This window comes from Phocoena sinus, chromosome 16 (assembly GCF_008692025.1).
Source record: "Phocoena sinus isolate mPhoSin1 chromosome 16, mPhoSin1.pri, whole genome shotgun sequence".
Taxonomy (NCBI): Eukaryota; Metazoa; Chordata; class Mammalia; order Artiodactyla; family Phocoenidae; genus Phocoena; species Phocoena sinus.
Window position 1 is genome coordinate 56,897,970 of NC_045778.1, and position 20,013 is coordinate 56,917,982.

Genomic DNA, 20,013 nt, shown 5'->3' on the forward strand with positions numbered 1-20,013 from the left:
TGCAAAAAGATGTTTCAATTTGACAAGATTATAAAAAGAGAAATTCTCTTTCCAAATCTAAAATGCTATAATATTCACTCTTACTCATGCTATTGATCTACTAAAGCCTCACTAATATGAGTTACTAATGATGAACAACTGCTGGTCCCTAAAATATCTGCCACACCTACAAAAGTGAAAAGATCAAATTAAACTGCCCATGCTACACCTTGTTTCACAAGTTCTACCAACCATACCTCTGGGTCTCCAGCACCACTCTCAGGTATAAAGATTCTCTTTGGTCTTTAACCTTTTGAGAACTACTTGTGAAAAAAATTCGAATGGCTCTCAGTTGATGTACTTTAATTGTACATAGCGTGAGCCAGATCAAAACACAATACATTTAATCACCAGGCTGAATAAAAAATAGATAACACAAACTTTCAAGGAAGGAGAAAATTTCTGATGCTCAAGATTCTTTTAATCTACCTACAAAGCAATTAAAATGCTGGGGGCGATTAACGTACACACTACTATATATAAAATAGGTAAACAACAAGGACCTTCTGTATAGCACAGAGAACTATACTCAATATTTTGTAATAACCTATAATAGAAAATCTGAAAAATAATATACAAAAATATATATATATGTATAACTGAATCACTTTGCTATACACTTGAAACACAACGTTGTAAATTAACAATTTAAACAATTTTTTTAAATCAAAAAAGAAACTTATTTGGAACAAAGAAAAAAATACTGGGGGCATAAAGCCTCTATAAAATCAACAACAACAACAAATTAGCACGGAAAGATGAAGGGTGAGGGGATAAGACTACAAATAGATATAAGTGTGGACTTGTTCACCAAATTCCGAAATGTGAGAAACATGAAGGCACATCTTGCAAGTTATAAAAAGGAGGTAATTTGGAGGCAAATATAAAAAAGAAGTCCTATTTTACATAATGAATAGTAAATTAATATAACTTACCTTCCTATCTTGAAAATATATATAGGTTTGCAAACAATGCATAACAAATAGCTAATAGAAGATGAACTGTTTGAGGTCCAGCCCTAATTTTTTGAGCCATACCTTGAAATGTTCTTGGGTTTACTATCAGGAAGACAATGCTGAACTAGATGGAAATACAGACTAATCTGACATTTTTTAAATGCCAGACCCACCACCTGCTAAGATGTATCACTAAAATTGTATTTGAAATTAGTGCTTCACAGGGAAGACTGTTTCTAAGACTCAGGATGGATCTAAAAGTAGAAATATTGGTTTTATGGGATGACAGAAGCCGGCAAAAAGTTGAAGCTCTTTCAAATACATCGTTATCGCAATTTCTCCAAACTGTCCTCTGTCTATATCAAAAGAACAGGTGGTAACTACATTAAAGGAAAAGCTATTCATCTCAGCTAGAGATCAACACATTCCACACCACTGCTTTCCACAACTTGAAAAGACAGGGAAAGGTGGGAGGAGGATGTATCTGTCACAATCCTGTGTTTGTCTCCCAAGGTCCAGGAATTTAACAACTGTCATGGTCTTAATGGCCTTACAAGCCCAAACCAGACACCAGGACTTTTTAAAGGGAAAAAAAAAAAAATTCTAAGGAACAACCACAAACAGGACCAGAGTTTCTAAATAGCACCTACAGCTGCAACTAATGGCCAGTACAGCTGTATGGAATTTAACAATGATTTATCCATTTCTTCAGCCACAGGTGGAGTCACCACTGCCTTCCACCCTTCATTTTTTTCTGCAAATGACTGAATTTACTGACTACTAGGAACAACTACAGGGAGTCTTAACCTCTGCACACAATGTACATAGCACTGAAACTGTTCAACACCTGGAGGATGCTCTGCAAAAGCCTGCCACAGCTCCCATACTCTCCCTAGAGCTGCAACAAAAGTCACTTCCTAGGACTGGAAAGAGCTCCCTGACACCGCAGAGGGAACAACTTCCTAGACTCTAATGGGAGTCTCCCTTCTACCTGCTCTAGAACCTGAGCTGACTGCACATGCCGCTCACCTGTAGTACACGGCCAGGTGTCCTTCCTCGATCTTGTGGATGGAGGCGTAGAGGAGGACAACCACCAGACCCACCACTCCAGCCACCAGAACGCGTGCTTGAGTCATATTCATCCTAGTTCCTCCTGGATGAGGAAGGAACGGGGCCCCAGCCCCGTGAGTGACAGGCCCACCTTCCGTTTTCCACCTCGCCCTCCCGCGACCTGGCCCCCTCCCGCAGGCCGAGCTGAGGAGTCTGTGCCTCTTTTCCCTCCTCGCAGAGCCCGCTTCCCCGTCGCCAACCCCTCCGCGCGAGCCGGCCCGTGGGTCGCCCCTGCTCGGTGAGCGTCTTGACACCCCCCTCCCCCCCCCCACCCCGCTCCCAACAGCCGCTCCTCCCCGCCTAGGGGAAAGCATTAACTGAGAAGGGGGCCAGCCGCAGACTCCGGGCAGACGCCGACCCGTCGGCCGCGCCCCACCGATCAGTGACGCACCGCCCCCCGCGTGCACGTGAAGTCTCCACCCGGGCCGCACCAACCGCGGCCAAGAGCCGGCCCCGCCCACCCGCGGGGCACTGCGGCTGCGCGAACACGCACACCGACTCTGCGCTCGCCCCGCGACTAGAGACGGGGAGCGGACGGGACAAAATTCTTGCCGCCGCCCGCCGAGCTATCTCGCGCGAAGGTACGTGGGCTCTCTACTGTGTACTGCTGGTTTCCTGCTCCGGAAGAGACGGGAAATCGGCAATGTGGAGTAAGGAAGGAGGCAGAGGAACGGAGAGGGCCTCTGAGACAAGGGACTGGTCAGCGTGTTCTTGTGCAGTCACCTATTAACGTGCCAGAATGCTGATCCAGTGAGGGCTTTATGAAAGCCATCCAAGCAATAAGAACAAACTAATAAGCAGTAAACGTGGGTGTGTGTTGGAGGGTCCTCCGGGAAGATTGAAGACAATGAGCATTTGAGCTTCCTTGAAGCCTGTGTGATGGAAAGGAGTGGGATGCTAGGCTAGGCCCAGATTTTGAAAGGCTCGAATGCACTTTTTCTGCAGGGAGGGAAAACTGGATGGCTAGAGAATAGAGACAGACTTTCTTTTCACTACATATTTTTCTGTTCTTTTAAATTATGCATTATCTGCATGTATTACCGGAAACAGAAAGGACAAAGTGAAAGAGTAGATGGGAGTAAGAAAGATGGATACAAAGGAAATAAGGGCAGCATGTTAGAAGAGGTTGGGCAGTAACGGTGTAAGCCTTGAAAGGCTAGCAGTGGGACCACAACTGGACAAGGTAGAATAAGGATGGAGAGCTCTGTAACCTCTTGGGCAGGGAAGTATGGGAAAGCAGTACCTTAGGGCCAGTGAGTCTACAAAATGGCTTAGAGTGGAGACAGGAGACAGGGAAGCCAAGTTGTTAGGAAACTGCAGGCCCAAGGTTACAATGGTAGTAACAGTGGAAATGGGAAGAGGTAAATAGAATCAATTAAAATCTTCTTTAAAGGAAGCCCTCCCAGACCACCATACCTTCTCCCTTCAATAAATGCACTTACCCGTATCATTCATTTGACTTCTACTACCTAGGAATGTATGGGACCGTGTCTGTACCAGATAAATGTTATTTGCAGAGCTTAGCTATTTTAACTGATAAAAAGCAAAGAGAATAAAAAATAACTTGTCCAGCCTCTGTTTTCTAGATGGATTCTCTTAGTTTTTCATAATATTGCTTGAATTAGGGAATGAAATGGATATAATGCACAACTGACACTTAACTCTGAAAAGTTGTCAGCCAATAAATAGTGTTCAACTCATGTATCATAAGCAAATTTGAGGTGCTCGCACTATAAAAGACTGTTCTGGCTCACACCACTTGCCCTTACGTATCACACAGATCAGGCTAGCCTGAGATCATATCAGCCACAAACCATAAAAATGGTCCCACCCTCTACCAGATCTTTTATCAGTTATTACAATGATATTTAGAAAAACACATGATCATTTAAAAAATCCTTTAACAATAATTTCATTCCACATAAACATTCTTATTGTACTGCCTGTGTTAACTTTTCTGATCTTCCCATTTTGCTCAATATCTTCCAAGCAATAGGTACCCAATAAATGTTTATTGATTAAAACCTTCTAGAACCGGAGAAGCAAGAGAGAGACTGCCTATTTTAACAGCTGGTAGTCAGAATGTCCATATTCAGAGAAACAGTAGTACCAGATAACTAGAGTTAGGAGAAGACAACCCCAAGGTCTCAAACTTAGATGACTGGGAAAATGACACTACTAGCAAAAATGGGGATGGTGTAACTAAGACAGCAGTTTATAGGGCAAGGTATGAGCACAGTTTTTAGATATGGATAGTGTTGATAGGACATCTCAGGAGAAAAGAGTATATTAAAGAAGCTACCCAATACTGTCTTTACCATAAGTCCTGTTTCATTCCTAAGGAAAGTACATTATGAGAGCCCATTATGTTATTCTGTGCTCCAACTCTGCTTCACAGAATCTTCACATTTTCCCAAAGCATATTCAATTATTATAATCTGATTTTAGTGAATAGAGGTTCAAAAAGTAATTTAAAAATTATTTAATACACAAAGTGAAAAACTGTCTAGAATACAAAAGAATTTCACATTTTTCTTTAAACAAGTAACACCTTCTAAATTATTTAACAGAGGATAGATCCACAATCCTTTATCTGAAACCCTTGGGGCCAGGTGTTTCAGAATTATGAAATTTTCAGATTTTTAGAAAGGTAATTCAGTGCATATACCATACTACATAAACCCCAGGCAGGGTCTGTGGCAGCACCCTACCCCCAAACAAGCAAACACGTTAATATTTCTACAGCAAAAAAAAAAAAAAAAAAAAAAAAGAATATTCACACTAAATGGGATAGATTCAATGTCAGTTCACGTTGGATGTGCAAGCAGGTGAATTCTGTCACCAAACTTATGAAAAACCTTGTTATCAGAGCTTCTTGGATTTTGGAATTACAGATCAGGAGTACAGACCTCTATAAATTTATATGACAAGACATGAAAGAGTCCTTAAACAAAAGACCCATTTATACAAATTAAAACATAGATAAGCTTTCAAATACATTATAAATTAACAGGCATCTTTTCTTTGATATTATTAAATGTACATCTTAAATACATATACACATAGCACACTTAACAAGATTTGAAAGAATCAACTGGTATTAAAGGCACAGATGCACAATCCCTTCTGTACGAAAGGGATACAGTCAAATGTACCTTTGGGATTGAAATTGAAAATGGGATTAAACTAACTCCTTATGATGCCGGGAAAAGCACTGTTGAGTGCAACACAAGGAGGTAGGGTTTATTCTTCAAGAAGTACAATTCTACTTGCAAACAGTCTCTTCCACAGAAACACAGGCAAACAATTTTTACTTAGAATACATGTTAGTTGAGATTTTCTTCTCTGTATACATTACTTTGGCCTTATGCCCAAAACTTAAATGTTGAAAGATAGTCAAGTTAAATAAGTAATGTTTTATCAAGTTTGAAGACAAATGGATTCCAACGATGCTCCTAAGTAGCTGTAGTATTTAAACAAGTCCACTGAGTCATTAAATTCTATCTGTTCAGAGGTTAAAATTACCCAGTCAAAATATTGCACTGTGAAATCATGTGTAGTTTCTGATCATAGTCATTTCTTCCATTGATGGGTGTCTGAAGAATGGTTTCATAAGAGAAAAACGAACTTCCAACATTTGCAGCAACAACTTCATACGTTTGGGTCAGTAAGTGGCAAGTCATTCTGTTAACCAACTCCAATCAAGATTCTAAAACCAGGCATGAAAAAGATACAATTAGATATTGACTAAAAGTGGTAGGTATATGGGTGTTCATTTCTGCAAGTTTTCTGTATATTTGGACATTTTATAATCAAAAGTTGAAAAACCAAAAGTACAAATAAGTTGCAATTAAAGAGTTTAGTTTACCTTTTTTGCTAACTAAAAAAAATATTTCAGAGTTTTTATAAATATTTGAAGCAAATAATTAAAGAGGAAATAACAAAGAATTAACATCAAGACTAAATGTAGTGAAAGTTAATCCAGTAAACATTTTATTGTAGTTTCTCCAAGTTTTAACAAATCAATAATTCACAGTAACCAAATCTTCATATAAACACTTCTATAAATTATAACCATATTAACATTATTCATTTTGCATACAGCAGTTACTATATTTGAATTACCGTACAAATCATGTCCAATCTTTTTTTTTTTTTTTTTTTTTTTTTTTGCGGTACGCAGGCCTCTCCCGCCGCAGAGCACAGGCTCCGGACGCCCAGGCCCAGCAGCCATGGCTCACGGGCCCAGCCGCTCCGCGGCATGTGGAATACTTCCCAGACCGGGGCACGAACCCACGTCCCCTGCATTGGCAGGCGGACTCCCAACCACTGCGCCACCAGCGAAGCCCATCATGTCCAATCTTATTGGAGAAAATTGACTGCTGAAGCAAAAAGTACAAACCATTCGATTTCAGTGGTCACACTGCAAAGAAAGCTCACTACTCATTTAACTTGACCAAAAATGCTATTGTTGAAGATAACTGATGACATAATCCTAGTATATCCATGAATAAGAGAAGATGGGGAGTTGAGGTCAAGCATTCCTCAAATGCTCTTTCCTCTGACTTCTATTCCCCATCTGCATCCCAAATGCCAGATAAATCTAGCATGGAAAGTTAAATCCTTTGCACCCAACATACCTAAAACAGACATCCGTATCCATATAAAACTTACCATCATACTGTTGCCCTGTTTCTCATTTGCTTCATGCATAATAGTGCTTAAATGGCCAAGACAGTTCAAATTTTCTTCTATTATTTGTGCTAAAGTCTCCCTGTGGAATGAAAGCAAAGAGGCATACGAATTTCCTCTATTTTCTGGTCTTCAGGGTCAGGATGATTCTGCCCTTCCGACAACACTGCAACCCTGCAACCCAATGCGGCTGATTCCTGTAGTCTTCAGTTTCCTCATCCCTCCCACCCAGAGGCAAGAGTCCTGTTACTCCAAGCTGCTGCCTCTGCCCAGCTCTAATAATAATGAGTCCACTATAACTGCAATCTGATTTTCCTCTAAAATATAAGTGGCACTTATATACAACTTTTTCCCCCTGAAAATGCTCACTGCGGGGAAAAAAAAAAGAAATCCTGTGGCACAGCTAGATGAAAGATCTCTTTGTTTCTGAAACATTTCCCTTTCCTTATAAGTAGTAAAAACATCAGCATGCTTACTTCAGAGATACACATGTAGGGGAGGAGATACAAAAGTACAATCTTTTCTGCAAATATCAGGGAAGGTGAAAAAAACTGTTTGGAAAATACAGATGACAGCAATGAGAAAGCAAACAAGCAAGCTGATTCCTGAGGACAGCAGAAGAAACCTGTGACAGGGGAGCTGCCCAGAACCAAGAATTATCCCTGAAGTTTGTATTTGAAGGAAATCCTGAATTTGGTTTCCACCTTCTACACTTCCCTCTTCCATATGGCCTCCATCCTTACCTTTTACTAACCCTCAGTCCCTACCCGACTAGAATCAGTTCTAAGCCATGGAAGATAGTCATTATTAGCTTAGAACTAAATTCTCATTCAGCTTATTCAACAGATAGAAAAACTGAGGCCAACAGTTCCCAATCCTTGGTGGTTAAGTACCGCAGGTACATTTGAAGTTTTCCTTTATAATGTATTCCTACTGGAAAATGTATTTAAAAATTCCTGTTGAATATACTTTTGCAAACAACCACAACCTCACATTGAAAATCACTTGTACAGAGGTAACATTTGCAACCATTTGCATCCCCTAATAAACCTACATGCCTTTAATGAAAGCAAAAAGGTATTAAATGTTATTTGTGTCAATTCTGATTAATGGAATATTTCTTCAAGTCCATATAATTAATTATAGCCTATGCTGTAGCTGTGGATGTATTACATTGGGCCAAATGTATAATGACCCCGAGATATACCCTGGAGCTTGCTTTCTTTAAGAAGATAAAATACCTGGTATCAGCTTGCCTTCCTGCCATGTGCTTTTCTCTCATAAAAAGCAGAGTACAGAATGTGCAACTGCATGACCTCCTGAGCAGTGATGTTACATGGCTGCACCTCTGCAAAACTAATTATGGGCAGAGCTTCCAGGAAATGCTGGTATTATAGAGGTCTCCATGAGTTGTGAGAAAAGTGACAATACACAAGCTAGCAAAGAGCCAATGGCTCTGGATATGGCACATCTTATGCTGAGAAAAATAACAGAAATGGATAGTCATTCAGCTTTTAGCAGAAGAGTAGGAATTAAAAGAAAATATAGGACTTCAAACTTGAGTTATTTGCAAAAATGATTTAAGGCACTGAAAAAAGTCATTTTAGAAATACTAAGTTATAAAATGAGTAGATTAAACTCAATTCCATTAGAGGGTTGATCAAGGGCCCTAAAATGATAACTTCAAAAAGATAGCATAATTTCTCAGAGATAAATGGTTAAGTGAGGAATATAGTTTGGCTAAAAGATTTGATAAGCCAATAACAGATAAAGAACTTAGAACCTGGACTGAGCTAATAAGAAGTAAGATTTGCTGAAGATTCACTTCCCAAGCATTTTATATACACCGTCTAGCTGAATTTTCCTATTTTACAGGTAAGGAAATGTGAACATTAAAAGAGTCAAGTTAACTGTATAAGGTTATTACAAAAAGACAATCAGGATTCAATCCTGGTCTATAAGGCAGTGAAGAATATGTCTTAACCACTGCACTCTACTGCCTCATTCCTACCACTGCTCTTGAAAATACAACTATCTATTTTAACAAAGTGAACCCACCCATCGTGAGGAGTTACCACGCATGACAGAGGATGTTCACGTTCTGCTGAAGTTGTGGGCAGCCATGCTGATGCCTGAGGGGTTACACCTTCTAGACTGGATCCTACAAGGGACCGAGCAGAGCTCTGTGTCTGAAGGAAAAAAAAAAAAAAGATTACAGGCAAGCACCTCCACACATTCATATTCCTAAGACTTAACATTTCTATCACTACTTTTATGCATAACCAGACTATTTCTGTATAAATCTATCTCTACTCTTACACACCCCTATTAACTATCCTGTCCTTGACCCCTTTCTTCATTGACTAAAACTAAATGTAACTATCCTTCTATTCTACTTTAGTTGGAAAAAAACCCTCCAGTTGAACAAAGGACTGGTTTTTTAAATCTAGTCAGGCACAGCTGCCCCCAAATTGGGTTGGGATACCACAGTGGTCTAGGGTTGAGGGGAGTATAAAAACAGGAAACCGGAAAGGAGAGAGATAATGAAAGATGATCATGAAGTCCTGTATCAGAATTGCTAGGGAGACACCAAGCAAAGAACATGAGCATCAACCCAACATAAAATACACATGTCCTTATATATGGAATTTAAGAAAAAAAAAGGTCATGAAGAACCTAGGGGTAAGACAGGAATAAAGACACAGTCCTACTAGAGAATGGACTTGAGGATATGGGGAGGGGGAAGGGTAAGCTGTGACAAAGCGAGAGAGAGGCATGGACATATATACACTACCAAACATAAGGTAGATAGCTAGTGGGAAGCAGCTGCATAGCACAGGGAGATCAGCTCGGTGCTCTGTGACCGCCTGGCGGGGTGGGATAGGGAGGGGGAGGGAGGGAGACGCAAGAGGGAAGAGATATGGGAACATATGTATATGTATAACTGATTCACTTTGTTATAAAGCAGAAACTAACACACCATTGTAAAGCAATTATACTCCAATAAAGATGTAAAAAAAAAAATACACGTCTTCAAGAGGACACAGATCATGCTGATAAAAATCCCTTTTGCAGGGAGTAACAGCAAATCAATGTCATATTACATAATTCATTAAAAATTACTTACACAGGCAATTTTAAGGAGATGCCATATTTCTTTCTGCCTCTTTCCCTGCATAAACATGACAGTATTGTCAGCTTCTTTGATGTTACTGAGGGCCATTTCCACCTTGGGCAGTAGATCAATAATCTTCTGCTTACAGCCCAACAACTTGCTGGAGAGGTAAAATCTGTGTCAGACATTTATACATCCCCCAAGACTGTACCCCATACTCCCAAACCCAGCTGGGGGAATGAATCACAATCAGCATAGATTTAATGACTGATCTGCAAAGCAATGCACACAAACAGGACACATAAATGCATGCAGCTGTGGTCAGGGTTCCCAACGTACTGCCAGTACTCTTCCTGGTTCTAGTATATTTACCAGAAAAGGGTATTACACTTTGAAAGGAACATGATAAAAGTATCCTGGCTTTTCAACAGTAAGGAAAACAATATTTCTACCTCAAATGACCGAACAGCTCCTTGAGAACCCGGTCCTGACTCTGCACAGTATGCACAATGATTTTCACCATCTCCGTGCTGTCGCTGTAGGAGTGATCTATAAAAGATCTCAGTCAGTAGGTATAACCTCTCTTCTGCGTGAACATATCAGCCTCCAAACAAAAAAATTCCTAAAAATCTGAAACTAGTTTTAATTAACATCTCCATTTAATTTCAAAGCTAAATTAAGATAAAAGATTTTAAGATTATATATCTATAAATAATCATATAACTAAAAATGAAGTCTGTGTGTTTGTGTGTATATAATGTATATACAGATTTATCACTGTATCTTCAGTTTTAAGAAGAATCATCTTGGCTGTCCTTAACCCATACTAACCCAAGCCCCAGACACATATGCAGCTTTCTGGACAAGAGATCATTTTTTCTTGGATGATTAACATAATTTGTTTAGAAGCAGTAAGACAATTCATCAAACTTTCACTGACTTAAAGGAAGGAATCCCAGCTAGGCTTGCTTGGAATTTCATGTTTATCCACCTGTTTATACCTATGAAAACGTTGAAAAAAGGCGACCAACTTAAGCCAAATCTGATGCACTAATAAAAGGACCTGTAGACACCTTGAAAATTCAGTTTGAGGGTAGTATGAAATCTTAAAGCAAACTGGCAGCTGACAAATGTCCTCAAATGGGATGGCTGTGTGGTCACAGTGAGTAGGTTCTACCATTATAGATGCCATCTCATCATTAGTTTCAAATGCAAAACTATTATTATTATTTGCTATTCTCTACTTAAAATTTTCTCATTTAACCCTCACAGGAGTCCTGTGAGATGGCTACTGTTGTTACCCACATTTTACTATGAAAGGAGTATCGAAAGGTTTAAAAAAAGTTGTCCTTTGTTAGCACTGCAAAGACCTCGCCTAGCACTCAACTTGATTCCCCACACATCTTTTTCTTTGTCTCTCCCTCAACAACAACCAGATACAGAGACTCCAAAAAGGCTCCTCTCCAAACAGCACTTCTTCATAAATTCCACGGGCTAGGCCCAACAGCTTTCCCATATAACTAGCTCTTTTAGATGGTCAAAGACCTCAGAACTTTAACCTACTCCAATATAAAGAATGAAGAAAGTTGGTTTTCACCATTTTCAGCTGAACAAAAGTCTCAAGGCAACTCTAAACTGGAAAAGACACCAAAAACCATACCTCAAGTGTGATTACATAAGCCCCAACAATAGACAAAACTTCTTGTCACAACTAGTTTGTCACTCAAGGTGACTATCAGTTCAAAGAAGCTATCTGGATAGCAAGTTTATTTCTAGGCCCTGTGATATGCATGGCTACTGCAAAGTTTTTATAAAAATAATCCAAACAAATGTTATCAATGACTGTGGAAAGTTAATCCACTGAGTCAATGGATGGAATTTTATATACCTTCTTCTGCAATATCTGATTCATTGGCCAGAAGAGAGTAATGAATATCGATTAAAGAAAAAAAAATTAGCCTTGCTCTATTTGAAATCTTAAATTTCAATATTTTACTCTAACCACAACTTTATCACTTACATCACTTTTTTGTCAATATCTTCAACTTTTCTGTCCTCTTACTGTCAGCAAGATCCTAACCCTACATCAGTCTAACCACCTGCTCTATCAGTTTCTGTATCCAAGCTACTAACCACTACCAACAAAAAAAATTATACTATCATTCTCTCTGTTGTAACTACTAATTCACAGGGTTTCACTTCTGCTCTGGATTCTTTTTTTTTTTTGCGGTATGCGGGCCTCTCACCGTTGTGGCCTCTCCCGTTGCGGAGCACAGGCTCCGGACGCGCAGGCTCAGCAGCCATGGCTCACGGGCCCAGCCGCTCCGCAGCGTGTGGGATCTTCCCGGACCGGGGCACGAACCCATGTCCCCTGCATCGGCAGGCGGACTCTCAACCACTGCGCCACCAGGGAAGCCCTGCTCTGGATTCTTAATAGATATCTTGGATCAGCAACATCTGCCATTGCACACACCAGCTTTCAAAAATCTTTAGCATACTCCTTAAATCTACGACGTCACACCTCTTCAATTACAGATAAACCCACTTCTTACTTCGGGATAGGAGGACATAAAGCAGTAAGATCCTCACCTTCCAACCCCTATACCCACATAAGTGTCTGTATCCACACACATTCCCCGCCCCCGGCAATTATCAGTGGCAACAAGCCCAAACCTTCCTACTATTCTCTGGAGTCAGCCTCTCAAACTTGTTCAGAGACTTCCCTCTCCACAGGCTTTTGGCCCCAAGCACATAAATAAGCTCAAGTCTTTCTTCTGAAAACTGACCTCCCTTGATTCTTCATCTCCTCCTAGCTGCTCACCTCTCTTCTTTCCTTAACAGCCAAGCTTCTGGAAAGAATAGCCTAGATAACCAGTTCTCAAACTTACTGGTCTCAGGACACCTACACTCAAAAATTCTTAACAACTCCAAAGTGTTCTTCAGGAATTAAACTGAGAAATACAAAAATATTAATTTATTCATTTAAAAATAACAATAAACTCATCTATTAATACACTTTTATTCAAAATAACTGTATTTCCCCCTCAAAATTTAGTGAGAGCATTGGCATTGTTTTAAATTTTTGCAAATCTTTTTAATATCACCACCAATCTTATCAGAAAAGCATTTAAGTTTTGGGAAGCTGATAAATTTCAGCTGATGGATAGACATTTTCCTACATTTTAATTTTTTGCTGGAAACATGGAATTTTATCACTGACAATACTGTTGGCTTTTTTCCTTCAAGTGATAGGTATGATCCATTAATTTTTAGAAAATATCTGCCTCATAACCAAATCTGAATAACCGTAGTTTTTCTGACAGTCACTGTTCCAAGTAAAAATGGTGTTCCATTAAAGAAGAGGCTGGTCAACAGCAATGTAAACAACCGCCGAAGTGGTTTTCCTTAAGACAACCATCATACCTCAGTATGTAGCAGAAGCACTTTATGAATACTTCCCATTTTGTCACACAGAATATTGAAAAGACATATACTCAAGGGTTGAGATTTAAATAGAAATTTTACTGCTTTACCAAGGACACTCTTAAATAAAACTGGTATTTTTTTTAAACTATGAATGCATGTTAGTGAAAATCAATGACTACGAGCATACTTTGGTGCTCATGCCTTCATTCATGCTAAGCAAGGTGCAAGCTGTTTACCCACCAATGCTTTTGCAGCATCAGTGAAAATGTCAACATAGTAAAAAAGGCAAATAACATCCTAGTATTATGCAAACAGTTTTGACCTCACTGACTCCTCTGAAAAGGTTTCAGGAATCCTCAGGGGTTCATGAGCCACACTTTGAGAATTGCTGATCTAGACTGACTTCTCCATTCCCTCCTGTCCCGCTCCCTCCTCAGCCAACTACAATCTGGTTTCTGTTCCCAAAAGGCCGTTATTTTACCAAGATCACCAATGATATCCAAACTACTAAGTCCAGTGAATATTTTCATTATCATTTTTATTACCCATATCTCTGTAGCATTTCACCCTACTGATCACTTTCTTCTTGAAACTCTCTCTGTCCTATTCCAATATCATTCCTGCTACAAATTTGAGCCATTTCTCAATATTTGTAGGCTCTTCTGCTTCTAGCCATTTCTTGAATGTTGGTATTCCCTATGATTCCATCCTTGGTTTTCTTATTCAACATACTTTTTCAAGATGATCACTTTATTCCTATGGCTGATTACTCTCAAAATAGCTAAATATCTAGCCTGGACTTCTCTACTAAATCCATATATATATGTACACGTCTCTGTGTGTGTGTGTGTATGCATGTATATGTATGTATGTTTATATATACATGCATATATACATATATACATATATAATACTACTAGACATCTCTATTTGAATGTCCCACTGACACCTTAACATCAACATGTACAAAAATGAACTCATGTTCTTTTCCCATTAAGTCTGTCATTTTCCTATACTTCCTATTACGGTGAGTGGTCCTACCATGCACCCAGCTGCTCTAGCCAGAAACTTGGCAGGCATCCATGATTCTCTACCCCATCTACTCCCACCCATATTAAATCCATCACCCAATACTATCAGTTCTACCTCCTAAATCTCTCTCTTGCCCTTACCCTCCTCCTCTTCACCCCACTGCCACAGTTCAGGCTCTTTGCCTTAGCTAATGACCCACCTTATCCTGAGCCATGATTACTTCAACAACCTTATAACTAATGAGCATCTCTAGCGCAGCCTCCCTTTAATCCATTATCCACAATGCTACCAGAGCAGTATTTCTAAAATGCTAATCTGATCATGTCATTCCCCTGCTTAAAACTTTTTAGGGTTTCTCTTTGCCAACATGATGAAATCCAAAATCGTTACTATGACATACCAAATCCTTTATTATCCAGCCACATCTCTCCTTCTGAAACTACAATCCAGTCACGCTGCATCTCCTCAAACATGCTGTTACATGTATATGTCTTTACCCATTATACTTACATATGCAAGAGCCTACCTCCTTTCACTGAGCTACTGCTACTTATCCTTTAAGGCTCATCTCAGATATCATCTCCTGCAGGAAACCTCCTCTAACCAACCCTGACCTCCAGTCAGGGTTAGATGCCTATTGTATACGTACCTCATAAATGTAGAAATTAACTGAACAAATTCCACTACAATAAAAACCAACATAGAGGAGATTTTGATATTTGTTAAATACAATTTAAGATATATACTAATTTGCATGTGTTTGTAAATTTTAAGGTGTAAAACTTATGGGTTTTGTTTGTTTTTTTTTTAATTTCAGTATATAGCAAATTAGGGCACAGACTTCACCTTTTATTTCTTCTATAACCCTTCAAAACAAATCAGTTTTTAACTGAAGGATAATATCTTGCACATACATAATACTTCATAGTTTTCAAAGCACTTTCACAAACATCCTCTCAAATACATTGCCACATACAGTCACTGAGTTAGGAAAGCTAGGTTTCAACCCCATTTTGCAGAAGAGGGAAATGAGATACAGGGAGAAAAGGTTATTTGCCTGAGGTCACTTGGTCAGTAAAGTGCCCTATCTAGAATTCAAGCCTTCCGATTCTCAATCCAGTGCTCTTTCCAGCAGAACATGCTCTGTATTCAGCAGATGTTCAACAGAATTGTTTTGCCAATGAAATAAGCAATCAGCGACCATGTGCAGATGAAGGCATTTTCAAAGTAAATGCTTTGGCCTACCACATGGGCATCCCTCTGCCCATTCCACACCTGAACACACAATATCAAATTCTTTCCAATCTCTTTAATTTTAAGCAGCACTTATTTTTTCCCGTCTTTCCACACATTTTCTTGCTTCCTCTTTCCCTTCTTTGAGTTCCTTTTTTCTCTTTCATTCCTTTCTTTCACTTCCTTTTAAAGTTTTTTCTCTTTCAATTTTCTTACTTTGCCTTCCTAATTTCTTAAATTCTCACAAACTTAAAAGCTGTTGTACCATAAACATCTCAATGGCAATACCAAAACTGGAATTTATTCTGCAGCTTATTTAAAATCCAGTCTCCTAGATTTGCTAGTGATGGTTTCCTAAAATGCCTTTGTGTACTGTGAAAAATTGTCTTACCTGAAGGTCTGTGCTTTAACTGCTTATATAGATCAATGGCACGCTGTTCCCTATGAAAGAAAAAAAAAGGTTCTATATGTGAAGATAGTTTAATGACTTTAATAATCCCCAACTTGAAATGAACAACATTATTTGAATAGAGTAATGATCCCATTTTAAAGCAAGTACATATTGCCAATGAATATTTTACAGAGCATTTCACTGGGTAATAAGCAAGATCTTAAGATGCAAAGTTTAATATATTAATACTTCATATCTGCTCTGATCTACTATCACATATATAATATCCTTGCACCAGAAACACTTAAATGGGAAAAAATTATGACCTGTGATTAGAGAAAAAAATCTCAAGTTTCTAATCAAAACACTTAGGAGGTTAACCTTATTTAGGGAATCTAATAGACAATATCTTCCTTGATCCAGAAGTATGGTAAATAGGGAAATAGTTTGTAACTTAGAATACTTGAAAATTTCTTAACACTCATATGAAAAGATGCTTCGATTTAAAAAGCAAAGATCAACCCAAAGAGTTATTTCCAAAATTTCCTGTGACTAAGAAAGAGCTTCCTTTTTAAATATGATGCCAATATATTTGGGGAAAGGAAAACTGTAGAAAAGAATCACATATAGACTTAATCTGCCAGAAATACAAAGAACGAATAATCTGCTACCAAAAATTACAGACACCAACACCAACAACATGAGTTCACCCTTACAGAGATTCCATCAAGTCTCCCTGACGTCGTCCATAGGGGCTCTTCTGTAGCTCCATGATTTCAGTGTGCAGGGACATTATCTGATCCTCCAGGTATCCAATGACACCCACCTAAAATATGATGAAACACAAAAGAAATGACAGGCTCACCACCACACAACACAAAGAACTCAGAGAATGACTTGCTGCAGTAACAGAACTAAGTGATTTAATGCAAAACACTGATTTTGGTGAAGCCTTTTTATCTTTCAGATTATGACATGTAATTTTCACATGAGCCCCAACTTATTCCTAGGCTTCTCTCTTTTCTCTCCTGACAACAGTAGACTACTAGCATTTTCTTTTTCCTCCTGAGAAGCAAAAAGTTAAAAGTGTCACTAACAAGAAAAAGTGGCCATCAAAACCACTGCATCTCAGTTCTATGATTTTCATTGCCTCTTGTTCCCAACTGCCTTGAATAAGGATGCAGAAAGAAAAAGACATGGGATTCCCCAACCCAGGATACCAACTGCCCCACCCATGTCCTCAGGGAAGTGCTGGCATCAAGAAGAGCAACAACTTAGTGGGACCACAGACAGATGTACTGGATAAGGAAGGAATCTGCCACCTAGAGAATGATTTATAACTAGTGTGACCATATAATTTATTGTCCGAACTAGCATAATTTTGAGAGTATTATTGATAATTATGGCAAGACAGGTATAAACTGAAACTGTCCCAGGTAAACCAGGATGTCCAGCCATCCTATCAAAACCAGTCATAAAAATAACAGTGATAACTACCATCTGTTATTCACTCCCATTTAATCTGTATAACCCTATTTAAAAAAGGTACAGTCCCTATAATATCATATGGAAACTGAAGCTCAGTGCGACTTCAATTTAGTCTCTTTTGCCCAAAACCTTGGTTTTCATCCACTATGGTACTTCCCTTTATATATACAAAGTATCGACTAGATATTTGGCTGATATTCAGGAAAGACATGAAAAATACTCTACAAACCAAAACCAGACAATTTCTAAGGAAGCCCTCAGGAATTAATAAGCACACAAAGTGAGCTCAATGATTTTACCTCAGCATAGTGGATAGCCTTTTCTTCCATTTCTTTCCATGCTTTTAACATTTTTTCTGAGGCTAAAAAAAAAGTCTTAATTGGTTATCTCAGAAACAGCCATAGCTTTAATTACTGACCTACCCATCTCCTTGCCATATCAACATCAAAAACAGAGTTATGAGTTGAATTGTCCCCCCCCAAAAGATAGCTGAAGTCCTAACTCAGTACCTCAGAATTTGACCTTATTTGGAAAGAGTCACTGCAGATGCAATTAGCTAAATTAAGATGGACTCAATCCAGTATGACTAGTGTCCTTATAAGAAGAGGAGAAGAGACACAGACACAGACACATGAAGGGAAAGCTCCATTTGACAATAGAGGCAGAGATTTAAGTGCTACAGCTGCAAGACAAGGAATGCCAAGGATTGCTGGCAAACCATCAGAAACTAGGAAGAATCAAGGAAGGATTCTTCTCCACAGGTTTCAGAGAGAGCACGGCCCTGCCAACACATTGATTCTGGACTTCAAGCCTCTGAAACTGTGAAATGATAAATTTCTGTTGTTTTAAGCCACGCAGTTTATAGCAATTTGTTATGGCAACCCTAGGAAGCCAACACAGATGATTTTCTCTTTAAAAAAAAAAAAAGAAAGAACATTTAAAAAGTAATACATGAACATGATCTTCTTAAAAAATCAAATACTATATTGGGGTATAAAAAGAAAAGTCTCTCTCTTCCCCTCCATCCTCCACCCTCAGGGATCCCTTTGTTAGTCATTTCTAACATAGACACATATCCTTTTCTCTCACAAATGGGACCATCTCTATATACTTTTCCTTCTTTGCTTTTTTCCCCAACTTAAAACATTGCTGCTGTTAAAGACCTAAGTGATCTTTTAACATCAGCACACATAGGGCTACATCACTCTTTTTAAACAGCAGTATAAGATATACAACTGACAAGTCAAAGATAATTTGATAAAAGAATTATAATGTTTTGCCATTCATCAGAATGCCTATAATATACAAATAGAAATAAAACCTCAATCATAGAACCTGCTTTAGTGGGTAAACTTATTTATCCAACTAGACACTGCTGATCATTTATTCTGAAATACACATGCCTTGCTCAAGATAAATATACAAACCAGATTTATTTCCCAAAAAAAGATTTGTTTCATGAAAGAAAATAGAAATGCTGAAGGCGACCCTTTTGGTTTATTATTTGAATTTTAACTCTGCTTTTCACATTTCCTTAGTACATCTGAAGGGAGATAAACTTGGAGTGAAATACTGAAAAACTGGAGGCTGCATACAATAAAAAACAGTGGGACTCCACGGTAGGTGGTTTGGGGGAAACAAAAACTCTGGAATTATTTGTGTTATTATTTATAGAAAGATAAGTAGTTTAAGACTTCCCAGGCTATGAAGTCACCCCAATACAGACTTGGTATCTATTTTCTAAATGAGGTTTGACAATTGCAAATTCTTAAATCATTTTTGTATTTTTCTGAAGGTGAACAATTTTAGCCCAGCTGTGGTGGTGGTGGTGGTGGTGGTGGTGGTGGGGACGGGAGGTGGGGAGGGAGGGCAGGGGGGAAATAAAGTTGCTCAACTAAAGGTTAAAAAAAAAACAACTAAGATTCAAACCAAACAGGGTTTATGATGATCTGAGATGTCCTCTCTCTTGTTTTAGTATGAATGTAAGTGAAACAACTGGCTAAGAAGAAGGCAACATAGCAAATGGCTTTAAGAGACTAGACACTTCTTTCAAATACATTACCCAACACTTACATATCCCATAAGTCATCTGCTCACTATATCTTTCCAAGTCAAGCTGAATGCTTTTGTGAAAAAACTCCAATTTAGCTTTCAGTTGCTGAGATGCTGAGATTAAAGTGTTCTTCATTTTTGTCAAGTTAGCATTATATCTAAGAAGACTTAACCTAAACCAGAGCAAGAAAAAAAAAAGATATAAGCATTTCAGAAACACCAGACAAAAGTTTAAAGACTCAAATCCATAAGCCTAAAGCCTATGTTTCTATGAGAAACAGCTGATCTCTAGAATCTGGTCTCTAAAGACTTCCTGCCCATGATACTCTGATAAAACAATCTTCTTATACTAGGACTGTTCAGGAACTACTGTCAAGCTTGTGCAACTAGATGGTTTCAGACCATTAGTAAGAATTCTACAAGTCTGATCAGAATATTACATTTCAAATTGGCCCAGTATATAGTATTGCATGGGATAT

At 38.6% G+C, this 20,013-nt stretch overlaps 2 protein-coding genes across 8 annotated transcripts in view; both read right to left on the bottom strand.

Annotated features, from left to right (window-relative positions):
• Window positions 1–2,572, bottom strand: part of ERLIN1 (ER lipid raft associated 1) — a 41,775-nt gene extending 39,203 nt beyond the window's left edge. For 4 of the 6 annotated variants that reach the window (XR_004346236.1, XM_032608650.1, XM_032608653.1 and 1 more), the window contains exons 1-2: window positions 2,424–2,564; window positions 2,025–2,148 (exon numbers count right to left, since the gene is read on the bottom strand). Coding sequence is in view for 4 of the 6 variants with exons in the window: in XM_032608650.1 (XP_032464541.1) it covers window positions 2,025–2,137 (113 nt within the window). In the remaining 2 variants the exon portion in view is untranslated. Of the gene's footprint in view, window positions 1–2,024; window positions 2,149–2,423 lie in introns of all 6 variants that reach the window. The other 2 variants (XM_032608651.1, XM_032608654.1) reach the window with 2 other exon arrangements.
• Window positions 2,573–4,572: 2,000 nt separating this feature from the next.
• The window catches only part of CHUK (component of inhibitor of nuclear factor kappa B kinase complex), a 35,039-nt gene continuing 19,598 nt past the window's right edge, over window positions 4,573–20,013 (bottom strand). Inside the window, exons 13-21 of one of the 2 annotated variants that reach the window (XM_032608592.1) lie at window positions 19,556–19,707; window positions 17,782–17,843; window positions 16,711–16,820; window positions 15,995–16,044; window positions 10,365–10,461; window positions 9,925–10,072; window positions 8,873–8,986; window positions 6,780–6,879; window positions 4,573–5,814 (exon numbers count right to left, since the gene is read on the bottom strand). In XM_032608592.1, coding sequence (XP_032464483.1) covers window positions 6,811–6,879; window positions 8,873–8,986; window positions 9,925–10,072; window positions 10,365–10,461; window positions 15,995–16,044; window positions 16,711–16,820; window positions 17,782–17,843; window positions 19,556–19,707 — 802 coding nt within the window. In that variant the 3' untranslated portion in view covers window positions 4,573–5,814; window positions 6,780–6,810. Of the gene's footprint in view, window positions 5,815–6,779; window positions 6,880–8,855; window positions 8,987–9,924; window positions 10,073–10,364; window positions 10,462–15,994; window positions 16,045–16,710; window positions 16,821–17,781; window positions 17,844–19,555; window positions 19,708–20,013 lie in introns of both variants that reach the window. The other variant, XM_032608591.1, reaches the window with a different exon arrangement.